Source organism: Lissotriton vulgaris, unplaced genomic scaffold (genome assembly GCF_964263255.1).
Source record: "Lissotriton vulgaris unplaced genomic scaffold, aLisVul1.2 SCAFFOLD_2672, whole genome shotgun sequence".
Taxonomy (NCBI): domain Eukaryota; kingdom Metazoa; phylum Chordata; class Amphibia; order Caudata; family Salamandridae; genus Lissotriton; species Lissotriton vulgaris.
Genome location: NW_028245207.1, coordinates 79,873 through 94,382, shown reverse-complemented (window position 1 = coordinate 94,382; position 14,510 = coordinate 79,873). Strand labels below are relative to the sequence as shown.

General features: G+C 43.2%; 1 protein-coding gene across 1 annotated transcript in view; it reads left to right on the top strand.

Annotated features, from left to right (window-relative positions):
* LOC147666499 (SRSF protein kinase 1-like) overlaps window positions 1-14,510 on the top strand; it is a gene marked incomplete at its 3' end in the record, with an annotated part of 245,343 nt that overhangs the window by 205,379 nt on the left and 25,454 nt on the right. Inside the window, exon 7 of the mRNA XM_086949034.1 lies at window positions 9,803-9,968. Coding sequence (XP_086805160.1) covers window positions 9,803-9,968 — 166 coding nt within the window. The remainder of the gene's footprint in view (window positions 1-9,802; window positions 9,969-14,510) is intronic.

Below are 14,510 nucleotides of genomic sequence, written 5' to 3'. Positions count from 1 at the left end.
TGTTCGTTTATAGTAGATATTCATATGAGTCAATAGTTCCTCAATTATCCAAAATCTAGACATATTCGTAAACCATATGTCAGCTAATAAGTACCAAATCAAGTTACATTGTCTAAAAACAACTATTAAAGCATCCTAAGCCAACTCACCAAATATAGAAAGTATGAGAATAATATCATCTCATCTTGATATGATCTCTGTAGCGCAGCAATATAAGTTTAAAAAGGAATTGAAACTTCTGTAATTTGTCGTCCCCCACAGGTCTGTATCGGTTATTTCAGTTACGAAATCGCATAAAGCTCACCTCAATGGTCATGTGTACCAAACTTCGTATCACCATTCAAAAAAAACGTCTAAACCATGTGTCCGTATCCTAAGAATAAGTAAAGTTGCATGTAAGCAACAAAATCGACAATAATATATCCCCGTATCAGACCGTCTGGTCCCAAGGCTCACCTCAATATTTTGCTCCCAGTCCGTAATGAATTCAAAAGTCGTCAAAACCACGTGTCCGTGTCCTAAAAATAAGTAGAGTTTCATGTAAGCAACATAATCGGCAAAAATATGTCCCCTCTGGTCCCGAGGCTCACCTCAATGTTTTGCGCCCAGTCCGTAATAAATCCCAGCGTACTGCATCGCCGCCATATTGGAATGGCTATTTATAAAACCAGAGTGTGGGCACCATCTTGTAATGGTTAAAGCGTTCTAACTGATAATATATTGTCAAACAATATGAAAGTCTAATAAATATAGCCACTCATACTCTATTTATCTTCTAATTAATAATATTCATCCGTAAGATCAAGTAACTCAGATCGTGTCAAATTATTTACATATCTCAGTACGTAATGTTCCATAAAATAATGGCGATTCATAATCGTAAAGTAAGAACGCCATCTAGTAACGGAAAAACTGTCTAGATTATAATAGTATATTGTCATGTATAACCATAATTACTCAATTTAGTATATTATCGCACCGGGATCGCGCGGGACCTAATCTCTATGTACATCGCATGTACATCTATTTATAATGTTTAGTAGAATGATACAATCATATAATCCTGATGAAAATATACGGTATCATCTGATTCCTCATCTATGTACTCTAATGGTTTAGTATATTGTAATTATACCATCACTAATACACAGAGCTCAACCTGGGTGCCATCTTGTAACAGTAGTTACTACTGTTGTATAATCCAAAGAGTAATATATCTTGAACCAATTAGACTTGTGTCTCCTGGTAATTCACTATAGTATCTGTTTCAGTAATAAGTAGCAATATTTGATATAAGGTAGCACCAGTAGTTAGTATTAGTTTCAAGCACTATATCCCTGATTATAAAAGCGGGGTTAGTTATGATTCAAAAATTATAACAAATTATTAGATAAAAAATGTAACTAAAAGAAACCAGGATAGAAAATAGAAAGGTTCCAGAGAGGGGAGAGATAATACAAACATCTCAACATTGCAAAGTTACATTATTGTACAAAAGGAAATGTGGCACGCATCCACCAATAAAGTGTACATGCCTTACAAATCTCAAATCCCAGTTACATGTACCTAGTAGTTTCTTAATATTGTTCCTCTTAGTCTTGGCCAAGGTAGTATTCAAGTTCATTATCAACATTTAGACCCCGCTCAACCGCCGTCAATCTCATTAACCATAGAACATCTCTTCTCCTCAGCTGTAATTGTCTATTGCCCCCTCTTGGGTCTTGTTTAATGTGATCACTGCCATGGAAGCTGAACAAGTGTTGATCTCTTTTTTCGCTGTTACGAACCATATGTGATGCAATGGGGTAACGAGTATCACCATTTTTTAGAGCTCTAAAGTGTTCCATGATTCTGTCTTTTAATCTCCTAATGGTGCTGCCTATGTAGATCTTGCTACAGCTGCACACAACAACATAAACCCCATAGGTTGTGTCACAATTTAAAAACATGTCTATAGTGTAGTTCCCTGAATCATTATAGTTAAAGGTGGTTACCTTACTTCTAGCCCATCTACAAGAACTAATCTTTCCACATTTGTAAAAACCCTTGAGTTTATTCCTTAACCAGATTACATTCTCTGGCTTTCTCGGGTAACTGGGACTAATCAAATTGGCCAGTGTAGTACCTCTTTTGTATGTCAGACCCGGTTTCTCGTTAAGAAAAGGTAACAAGTCATTATCCAATTTGAGTAGATACCAGTGTTTCCTAAGGATGGAGTAGAGCTTAGTACTATCTGCATTATAATTCGTAACCATTTGTACTTTCTCAGTCCCCTGTATAACACTTTGCTGTTTATTATGTAACGTTTTGCCACGTTTCAATTTCCTCGTAAATTTCAGATTAAAATGATCATTCAGGTTGTCAAAGAAGCCTTTAAGTTCATCCACCGATCCTGTCCATATTAATAGGCAATTGTCTATGAAACGTCCCCAATAATATATATATATATTGTATCCACCTTTGTCCACCATGGCCCCATTATATTATTGGGGACGTTTCATTGACGATTGTCTATTAATATGGACAGGATCGGTGGAGGAACTTAAAGGCTTCTTTGACTACCTGAATGATCATTTTAATCTGAAATTTACCACTCATTATGATAAAGACCATATTACATTTTTGGATATTGAATTGTTTGTGGATAGAGATAGATTGGGCAGTAGGATGTTCAGGAAACCCACTTGCTGCAACGGTATCTTGCATGCAGGTAGTTGTCACCCGAGTAGTCAAATTAATGCCATACCCTATGGAGAAATGACTAGAGCCAGGCGTAATTGTACCAATGAGAAGGATTTTGAGTATAATTTAAAGGATATGTCACACAAATTCATCAATCGAGGCTATGATAAGCAAATAATTAAGAAGGCTGAGGTGAGAGCGAGGAAATTGAAACGTGACAAAACTTTACAGAAAAAACAGCAACGTGTTATACAGGGACTGAGAAAGTACGAATGATTACGAGTTATAAGGCAGATAGTACTAAGCTCTACTCCATCCTTAGGAAACACTGGTATCTACTCAAATTGGATAATGACTTGTTACCTTTTCTTAACGAGAAACCGGGTCTGACATACAAAAGAGGTACTACACTGGCCAATTTGATTAGTCCCAGTTACCCGAGAAAGCCAGAGAATGTAATCTGGTTAAGGAATAAACTCAAGGGTTTTTACAAATGTGGAAAGTGTAGTTCTTGTAGATGGGCTAGAAGTAAGGTAACCACCTTTAACTATAATGATTCAGGGAACTACACTATAGACATGTTTTTAAATTGTGACACAACCTATGTGGTTTATGTTATAGTGTGCAGCTGTAGCAAGATCTACGTAGGCAACACCATTAGGAGATTAAAAGACAGAATGATGGAACACTTTAGAGCTCTAAAAAATGGTGATACTCGTTACCCAATTGCATCACATATGGTTCGTAACAGCGAAAAAAGAGATCAAAACTTGTTCAGCTTCCATGGCATTGATTACATTAAACAAGACCAAAGAGGGGGCAATAGACAATTACAGCTGAGGAGAAGAGGGGTTCTATGGTTATTGAGATTGAAGGCGGTTGAGCGGGGTCTAAATGTTGATAATGAACTTGAATACTACCTTGGCCAAGACTAAGAGGAACAATATTAAGAAACTACTAGGTACATTTAACTGGGATTTGAGATTTGTAAGGCATGTACACTTTATTGGTGGATGCGTGCCACATTTCCTTTCGTACAATAATGTAACTTTGCAATGTTGAGATGCTTGTATTATCTCTCCCCTCTCTGGAACCTCTCTATTTTCTATCCTGGTTTCTTTTAGTTACATTTTTTATCTAATAATTCGTTATAATGTTTGAATCATAACTAACCCCCGCTTTTATAATCAGGGATATAGTGCTTGAAACTAACTACTGGCACTACCTTATATCAAATATGGCTACTTATTACTGAAACAGATACTATAGTGAATTACCAGGAGACACAAGTCTAATTGGTTGAAGATATATTACTCTTTAGATTATACAACAGTAGTAACTACCGTTACAAGATGGTGCCCAGGTTGAGCTCTGTGTATTAGTGATGGTTTAATTACAATATACTAAACCATTAGAGTACATAGATGAGGAATCCGATGATACCGTATATTTTCATCAGGATTATATGATTGTATCATTCTACTAAACATTATAAATAGATGTACATGCGATGTACATAGAGATTAGGTCCCGCGCGATCCCGGTGCGATAATATACTTAATTGAGTAATTATGGTTATACATGACAATATACTATTATAATCTAGACAGTTTTTCCGTTACTAGATGGCGTTCTTACTTTACGATTATGAATAGCCATTATTTTATGGAACATTACATACTGAGATATGTAAATAATTTGACACGATCTGAGTTACTTGATCTTATGGATGAATATTATTAATTAGAAGATAAATAGAGTATGAGTGGCTATATTTATTAGACTTTCATATTGTTTGACAATATATTATCAGTTAGAACGCTTTAACCATTACAAGATTGCGCCCACACTCTGGTTTTTTAAATAGCCATTCCAATATGGCGGTGATGCAGTACGCCGGGATTTATTACGGACTGGGAGGGAAACATTGAGGTGAGCCTCGGGACCAGAGTGTTTGATACGGGGGACATATTATTGCTGATAATATTGCTTACATGCAACTCTACTTATTTTTAGGACACGGACACGTGGTTTTGAAGACTTTTGAATTCATTACGGACTGGGAGCGAAATATTGAGGTGAGCCTTGGGACCAGACTGTCTGATACGGGGATATATTATTGTCGATTTTGTTGCTTACATGCAACTTTACTTATTTTTAGGATACAGACACATGGTTTATACGTTTTTTTTGGGGATACGAAGTTTGGTACACATGATCATTGAGGTGAGCTTTATGCGATTTCGTAACTGAAATGACAGATACAGACCTGTGGGGGACGACAAATTACAGAAGTTTCAATTCCTTTTTAAACTTATGTTGCTGCGCTACAGAGATCATATCAAGATGAGATGATATTATTCTCATACTTTCTATGTTTGGTGAGTTGGCTTAGGATGCTTTAATAGTTGTTTTTAGACAATGTAACTTGATTTGGTACTTATTAGCTGACATGGTTTACGAATATATCTAGATTTTGGATAATTGAGGAACTATTGACTCATATGAATATCTCCTATAAACGTACATTTTGGAGATAAAGTAGTTATTTTTGTCAGTGCTATTACTTGTTACACACTGGTGATTCTTGTTTGAATTTGGCCTTTGACACTTCTCTTTTCCATACTTTATCTTGTAATTACACTGGGTGATGAAATGGTGTATCCTTTAATTTTCTGTGAAATTGAGACTAAATACTACATTACTCTGTAGTATTTCAATGATGGTTATTATTTGTCTTATATGTTGTTGTTTGGGTTGCAGCCCTGAAGAAGTCTAAAGTCAATTACTGACTAGACGAAACATGTGTTAGCTGCACTGCCCCTATTTTATGGGCTTTGAATCTATTGGAGAAAATAAAACTTGGATACAGACAACTGAAAACTGAAGTGGAGGACTACTGTTCTTATTTACTACAAGTGCTCGAAATAACTTTTTGTCATAGTTTAAATCACCAGATGGTGGTTGGATTTGGGGTTGTGGTAACCGACCCCATTCTTTTCTGGAGCACTATATTGAGACTTGTGACATTATAATTCACCTATATTTGCTGTGCGCTCTTGTCTAATTGTTACCCCATTCTTTTGCGTTGGCTCAGGTCCTGTCTGCCATAGACCCTGGAGACTGGATGGTAGCATTGGACTTGCAGGACGCCTATTTTCACATCCCCGTCCTGCCTGCCCACTGGTGTTGCCTTTCGGTTCAAAGTAGGCCACAAGCAATTTCCGTTCACCGTGCTCCCCTTTGGCCTTACCATCACCCCTTGGGTGTTTACGAAAGTGATGGCGGTGTTCACAGCTCATCTGCGCAGAACAGGAGTTCCAGTCTTCTCCTACCCCACCGACTGGCTGCAGACTACGGCAGACCTCCTGCATTCGTTGGGGTTCACTATAAACGTGCCGAAGTCACACCTGTTTCCCTCTCAGAAACTCCTTTTCATCAGGGCGTTTCTGGACACCGTACAGTTTCGGGCTTATCCTCCCAAACAGGGAGTCCGGGACATTCAGGCTATAATTCCGATCTTTCAGCCCCTATCCTGGGTTTCGGTCCGAATGACCCTAAGGCTGCAGGGTCTCGTGGCCTCATGCATCCTGCTGGTGGATTATGCCATTGGGACCTGAAGTTCCAGTGGGCACAGCATTAGGGGAATCTTTCTGATTGCATCCAGATCTCGGAGGGCACTGCACACCAATTGCAGTGGTGGCTAACTAACTAGGATTGGGTCAATGGCAGGTCCCTCTCCCTTCCCCAACCAGAGTTTCCAGTGGTGATAGATGCATCACTTATGGGGTGGGGCGGCCAATTCGTCTTGCACTGAAGGCATTCCTTCCTTCTGTCAAAGGAAGAGTAGTGCAGGTGTTCACTGACAACACTACCGCCATGTGGTATTGCAACAAACCGGGTAGGGTGGGGTCATGGACCCTCTATCAGGAGGCCCTTCTTCTCTGAAAGTGGCTGTAACATCAGGGCATGTCCCTGGTGGTTCAACACCTGGCGGGTTCCCTGAACGCCAGAGCGGACAAACTCAGCCGCCGGTGCATGATTGATCACGAGTGGTGTCTTCACTCTGAGGTGGTGCAAGGCCTCTTTCAGCAGTGGAGTAGCCTTTGTTAGATCTATTCACCACTGAAGAGAACACGCAATGTGAGCAGGTCTGCACGTTGGAATTTCCAAGTCGGAACTTGCTCTCTTCTGTACGTCTTTCCGCCTATACCACTTCTGCCCAGAGTGCTGAAGATCAAGCGCAACCGGTCCCAGTAATTCTTGTTGCTCCGGACTGGGCACGAAGAGTCTGGTATCCCGATCTCTTAAACTTTGCCATCGATTCTCCGATCAGACTGCTTCTTCAGGAGGATCTTCTGTCGCAGCAGCAGGGGACAGTCCTTCACCCGAACCTGTCCAACCTCCACCTCCTTGCGTGGAGATTTAGCGGCGACATTGACAGATTTCGACCTTCCTCTCGAAGTCTGTAACGTTTTCTTGGCAGCCAGTCGTCCCTCCACAAAAACGGTATACGCCTTTAGATGTAACAAATTTGTGGCATGGTGCACAGCAAATGCTGTGGATCCCCTTTCTGCTCCTCTTTCAGAGGTTCTCCTCTTCATTCTTTCTTTGGTCCAGCAGAGCTCTGCTCAGGGCACTCTTAAAGGCTATCTATCGTCTATTTCTGCCTTCCTGATCAACTTCTCTTTTCAAATCCCCTATTGTAAATCGCTTCCTTAATGGCATTACTCACCTGTTTCCTCCTATTTCTTTCATAATGCCTCAGTGGGACTTGAACCTTGTTCTTACTTAACTTATGTGCGCTCCTTTTGAGTTGCTACATAATTGTCCTCTCATACTATTGACCCTCAAAACTGCCTTTTTGGTTGCCATCACCTTTGCTCGTAGGGTGAGTGAGCTTCGGGCTCTTTTTTCTAAACCTCCTTTCCTGGTTGTTCATCTAGACAGGGTTGTCCTCCTGTAACACCCCTAAATTTAGTATTTAGGGGCGACTCTGGACCTTGTCTCGATTCGAGGAAGAAAGAAGAGCTGTGCTGACCCAGGAAGAAGATGACACTGTCTGCTTTGGCCTCTGCCCTACCAGCCGGTCCCAACTCCAGTCTGCTCACAGCGAAACCCCAGCATGTCCAGCAGCCATCCGGAGTACCTGTCCTGCTTTTATCTACAAAAACTCTGTCTCCCATGAGCACCAGATTTGCTCAACCAGGGAACTCTAGCACAGAACTCGGATCCAGGTGGCTTCGCAGTTCTGCACCAGATTGCTCGAGTTTGAGTGGCCCAACCCCACGAGGAGGTCTCCTGAGTGATCCTGATCTGGAATCTGGTGATCCCTGACCTGCCTCGAGCCCCAGACTGAATCCTGCAGCCTCAACCTGAAGGGTCCCCCCGACAGCGACCGGATCTGGTAAGAAGATCCAACGCTTAAAGACACGCCTGCACCCGATGCCCCACAGCCTTGGGTGGCCCAACCGACGGTGTACAGGCGTCCTTCAAGAAGACAATGTACCTCTCCTGCCAGTGGTCGCCTTCAGGAAACCTCAATGCCCAAGCCTGCAGCTTTTCTTCAAAACCGGGTATCTCCATTAAAGACCTCATGGCTCACAACGTCTATTTGGCACTCTGCTTTGGCCGCCTCCGTGCTGCTGCAACTCCTGTGCTGAGTGTTGACCCCTGGAGTGCTGATCGCAACCCCTGAAGCTTTGCTCCCACAACAGAGTGGCCTGCTCATGAGCAGCCCCTGTCCGACGGCCCTTCTTGGTCTTTGGCTAACATTGGGCCCCTGCACTCTGCATCCTGGCCCACCAGTGGTGCAATTTGAGTGCTAACTTGTACCTTGGGTAACCTTGGTTCTACCCTTAAAAAGCTATTCTTGCAGGTAATTTCATTACCTGCAAACCAATAACATTCCTTCTTCCCATAGGAACCCATGTTACGATTTTTCTCCAGAAATGTTGTGTTGAGCTGCCTTTTGTATGGAAACCAAAGAAACTTTGCTTTAAACACCAAAGTGTCTTACTTAACTTTGCATCTAGGATCCACGTGCAATATCTAGGCTTATCACTCAGAGTAGTCGGCGTAATCCAAAAGTTAGGCAAAAGTAATTTCGATGTATTTTGAACAGTTTTAAAAACAAATACAACCCCGTAACAATTTCAATTGTAACCACAATTGAATCGTCTTGTAAAGTTTTGCATTTGAAAGAATATTCTACTTGACTGTGCCAAGTTCTGCTTGGATCTAGAAATAAAACCCAAGTATACCTTTTTTTATACTTGCCTAGTTGCTCTGGATTTAGTCTCTAACTGTGCGCAATCAGTTCTTGAGTAAATACAATAAATGCTTAACACACCCTCTTGATAAGCCTATCTCAAAGAAAGCTGTTAGTGGTTATCTCATTTAGCCTCTGCTATATCTCTGGAGCTCCCCTGGAGCCTGTGCACACTATACCTTACTGTGGTACAGTATATACAGAGCCAGCTTCCTGCACTCCCTGTGGAAGTTTTACACAGGGTGCCACTGGGTAAAATGTTGGAAGACAAAATATTAGTCATGTAGCTCTTCAAGATGGCCCTTCAAGGAACAGTTTTTTTTAAAGAATGCAATCAGAAATAAGATCTATCATTCTTTCCCTTTCTGATTATGTATGATTCACAGTGAAACAAAACTGAAGAATACAGCATTGTGCAACTAGCAAAATGTAGTAGAGATTGTGTGACCTAAAAACACATTCCCTGGTCAAGTCCTAAATGACCATAGGCTTATGTGACAGAAATGTACATGAGATGTAAAAAGTTTATATTTTTGTCAACATCAGAAAATCTTTAACTTTCCTACGCTAATAGACAAAAGAATGCCAGAGTTGACACATTTAACTGTAAAAATAGAAAGCTCAGTCTATGTGTAATCTTACCGTTCTCCATCTATAAAATTAACGGTAATGAAGGTCAAAAGTGTTGGTTGAATCCTGTAACTGGTACTGAAGGAGATTGTGTTGGTTGAATCCTGTAACTGGTACTGAAGGAGATTTTGTGTTAGAGGCGGAGTCCCGTTCAGCCTGTAAAGCCTGTTTAAGTAACTCCATATATGCAGTAGTTCCATATTTCCTTTCTGTTTTCAGGTTCTACAGGGTCTGGATTACTTGCATTCAAAATGCCAGATCATCCATACAGACATAAAACCTGAGAATATTCTTCTGTGCGTGAATGATCAGTATGTTAGACGACTGGCTGCTGAAGCTACGGAGTGGCAACGTTCTGGAGCACCGCCCCCTTCTGGCTCTGCAGGTGATTTTTTTTTTTTTTAAATAACCCTCTACTGTTCAACAAGTTGAGACAATGCATTAACATGTACAGAGCATACAAATACTTTACGTTGATGTGCAAGAAAATCATTCTTCTTATGGTGTATGAAAGTTCCCATTCAGAAATCTGCATCCACCAATTTGTTTGGTTCCCTTATCAAAAAGTTATAAAAGTATTCCCTTCCTCAGTTTACCAACTCACAATGCTGATAATTTCTTAGTAACCTAGTTATTTTTAATCGCAATTAAAAAAAATCCTTTGCAGTTTCCATTTCGGAAAGTTTTCTTTTAATTAATTATTTTGCATTGTCCCGATACCTACAGCTCAAATTGTCTGATTCAATGCATTTGCCTCATGGGTTCCCCTTTTCTTACATTTTTTTCTTAGAGGTAAAAATGTCCCTGGACTATTGAAATAGCTCAGTCGTCTTCATAGAGGGACGGCTGCCAGATTTATAAATAATCTTCAAGTTGACGGTTGTTTACAAAGCGTTGCCAGGAACTGCCGTCATGGTGGTTCTTGCTTAGGCAATTTCCATGTATAGTCATAAGCATTGAATAGTCCGGCCCATCTGCGGGGACCTGGGACCACTTTATCCAATATATGTGTTAAGTGATGAAATACGCCTTTCTTCGGAAGGGCCTTGAAAAGTCACTTAGTCATAATGCAGCCTAGGGGTAGGCTACAGTGGTCAGAGTTCTTCATCTTGGAATGGCAAAAGAAGAAATTACATATGTTCTCAGTACATACATTGTTTTTAATTGCACAGAAAAAAGAACCTTCACAAACCTTTTTGCTATGGGAAAAGAGCGATGAAGAAGTGCAGGGTAATATAGCCCATAGGTTGCCATTATCAGTAATGAAATAGAATGCTGTGCCTTTAAGAGCAGAGAGACCACCAGTATCCCATCATGCTCAGCCAGAGGCAGTTGCCGTAGTTCTTTTTTCCAGCTCTTTTTGACCGAATCCTTGGAGCATTGAACCTCCACCTTTTTTAGTTTTTTCCCCTTCAATTTAGATCTTCAAAGTTCACTGTTTTTTGCTTCACTCAATGTCTTTTGTCTTTCTGTGGAGCAAAGTATTTTTCTAATAGGAAAAAACCTCTTTCCTATTTAAAATGCCATCTCTTTTCGACAGATATCCTAGTTGTGGTAGAAAAAAGCTAAAACACACCCACACGAGGTGTGCATTATTTACCATCCTCTCACCTTCCTGCCTCCTGTGACCTCTGCAAAACATTCTTCAGACGTACCCTGTGTGAGAAGTTGGCCTGATATATAATGTTCACTATTCTAGTGAGCACTTTGTATCAGTCCAAACAACCCTTATTGATGATTGGTTGTAAGTCAACCTTATAGACCAGCTATCCTAGTAGCGTGGATACGAGCAGTCTTCGGGCTAAACTCTAGAGGGCGTGTTAAGCCAGCTGTTATACCATCACATATACCCCTTGAACACCAAGTGAAAGGACACCACACAAGTGTTATGAAAATAAACAGTGTATTTATTAAAATCACAACAGCCCTGTACTCTTTATGAGGACAGGGTACTAAGCACACAACAAAACTCTTATGAAAATACTTTAAGTTGCACAATTTACACAGATGGAATGCGAAATTACTAGCAGGTAAGTACTGGACTAATAGGCTTTAGAATCGCTAGGACTACGTTACTGAACCTTCAGATTACTAGTAGGCGGCCTAGGGGACTCGGGTGCAGAGTGTGCACTCTCACGCGGAATGCGGGACAAAGTCTATGGGAGCTAGTAAAGGCAAAGTTAGTGTTCTCGGGCGAACCCGATCAGGTAGATCGAAAACGACAGTGGATTCTGACCCTTGGATAGTGAGGCTATGCTGGGGCACCGAAATTCCGAAGTTACCTAGCCCAGGGGCTGCAGCTGCATAGGTCTCAAAAGACGTCGGGAATCCTCGTTGACGAACCAGGAGCCTGAAGAAAGAAGTTGCTGGCAGGCGACCAGTGAAGATTGTTCGAAGTGATCCAAGCCTGGATCGAAGATGGATGACACCTGAAAGCAGAGGGGACCAAGTTCGTGACCACTAGCCAGTAGTCAGATGGCACCAGGAGGGCACCGGATGGTAGTCACCTCGACTAGGTGAGTGGGCGACGCTGGGCTCTGCAGTCTCACGGACCAGGAGGCGTTGTCGGCGACCAGGATGGAGGTGCGAGCTGTCCCACGATGGATGATGCTGTCGACGTCGCTGGACCCAGGATTGGGGCAATAAGTCTTGGCAAATTCAAGCCCACGCGGTGGACTCAAAATGGCGTCTGGAGTGGACCAGGAGGGTCCGGGGTGCTCCTCTTTTGGAAGGGAGCAAGGGCCAGTCTGGAGCAACCAGACCAGCAGCGGTGATGTCGTCGGGCGTCGTTAGGAAGGCCACAAGCCAGCGGGCTAGTAGCCAAACAACGCGGTGAGCAGCAAAAAGCAAAATGGCCCCACGCAGATCTCGTGGATGCTGGGAGGCTGGACTTCGATGCTGGGGCTGCTCAGGGTCGGGGCTTCTCGGACCCCAAAGCACTCACCAGCGGATCCCTCGGCGGTCGTGCTGGGTAGAAGTCGTGCAGTTCTGATGATGGCCGGTCCCTCGAGGTCTCGTCGCACCTACGGTTCTCAGCTTAGCTGTAGAGGTAGGTAGAGGTCAGAGGTGCCAAGGAAGCCGGGTCTCGTCGTGCTGGTCGGTCGGATTCCTAAGGAAGGACGTGCAGCAAACCGCAGAGTTCTTAGATGGTGCCTGCGGATGCAGGGTGACTACTCCTTAGCCACAAGGGAGAAATCTTGAGAAGAAGTCGAGAGTTCCTTTCGTAGAAAGTAGTTTCTTGATTCAAAGATGATCTAATTTGGAAGGGTCCCCGCTCCTGCCTTTATCCTAAAGAAAGGGGTGGGTACGCGACTAGGTCCTGCCATAGGGGTGGGACCAGGAAGGGGGGCGGTTACACCCCTCTCCCATGCCGGACTTTCCCCAGGCCAGGGGCTGGTGTGCCCCTGGAACTGGTTCTAGCCGGCAGATGCGTAGTGAGCACCGGGGTGCCACTCTGCAGTCACCTTCCTGTAAAGCCCTGCCTACCCAGGATACACAAAACCCTGTCTGGGATGGTGCTAGCACCGCCCCTGACAGGAAACCCTTTGTCCAAGCTCTCCTCGCTGGAAGGACTCCCAGCAGCAGGAGGTCAGACTCGTGTCTGTGGTGGCAGCATCCATTTTGTGATGCTGAGGCTTGAGTTAACTTTAACCGGGGTTCACAGTTACATACATGTCGTGTCCCTCTAAAAGGGTGGAATGCTAACCCCGTCGCCAGAATTGGCGAGGGGTTAGTATTCCAATTCGTATGACACCTTACTCGACATGTTTTGATAAAGCGATACCAAAGATAGCATTTAACCGCGAGGATTATAATGCACTTAAGAGTATATGGTATGCGTTATCATGGAACAGCTATTAGGACTTGGTTCCGCAAGCTGCAAACGGGCTCAGCTCATGCCAGAGCACCATTTCACACGATTCCAAGCACTCTGCCTTCAGGATTGTCAAGGCCTGCCATAGGAGTGACTGATGGGGATCTGTGTGTCCCTTTTTAGGGTTAGATATAGGTATACTATATCTAAAGCAAAGGGTGATTACACCACCTTGCCCCAGCTGTCGTGCAGCCAGTTGTGTCAGATTTAAATGGCCATCCAGGGGTGGCATAATACATGCTTCAGCCCCTGGTAAGCCCTGGGTACACCTATGCCCTGAGTTACAAGGTCTGTTAAGGTGGCCCAGTACCAATTGGATAATGCACCTAAGGTACACGTGTCAATTTAGTGAGAGAACAGCTGGGCTGTGGGTCTGATTAGCAGGCCCACAGCCAGAGAAAGTCGTAAACCAGTGAAACAAAAGCAAAAAATCTGGGTGATCATAGGATTGCAGACCCCACTCTCCTACACCCTGCATGACAGGAAGAAGATTCACCTGCAGGGAAGAGAAGAGCGTACAAAACAGCAAGTAGCCAGTGGGACCTCTGAGCGAAGGGGAGGTAACTCTTTTCAGGCAGAAAACACGTTCAGTCCCAGTCGAGGTGGTTGACGTCGAGTGGCGGTACAGCGCTGACATGTTCGCCGTCATTGGCGGGCTCGACGCCGCGTAAACATCAACACGCAACGTCTAGAACCACTCAAGCGACGTCGACAGCCACTTCGCTCCAACGACTGACGCCGAGACAGGTGTTGATGTCAAGGGATACCAACTTCCCATCTGTCGAGAGGTAGGAGATCGACCTCTACAGTGAAACACGACGATGAGATTGGTCGATGTTGTGAAGCCGATCTAAGCCGAGTGGGCTACGTCGACAGGTGTCTATGTCGAGGAGCAGATTGTTGTCGACGGCCAGTCGACGGCGGAGAAAGACATTGAGGAGCGAAAAATCCTCCAAATGGAGAATCTACTCCTCATCTGAGCCTCGTTCCAGATCTCCTTCACTGGTTGAGATACCTGCGTCTCCCATCCCGGCCTCTCCTCCACTGGACTCA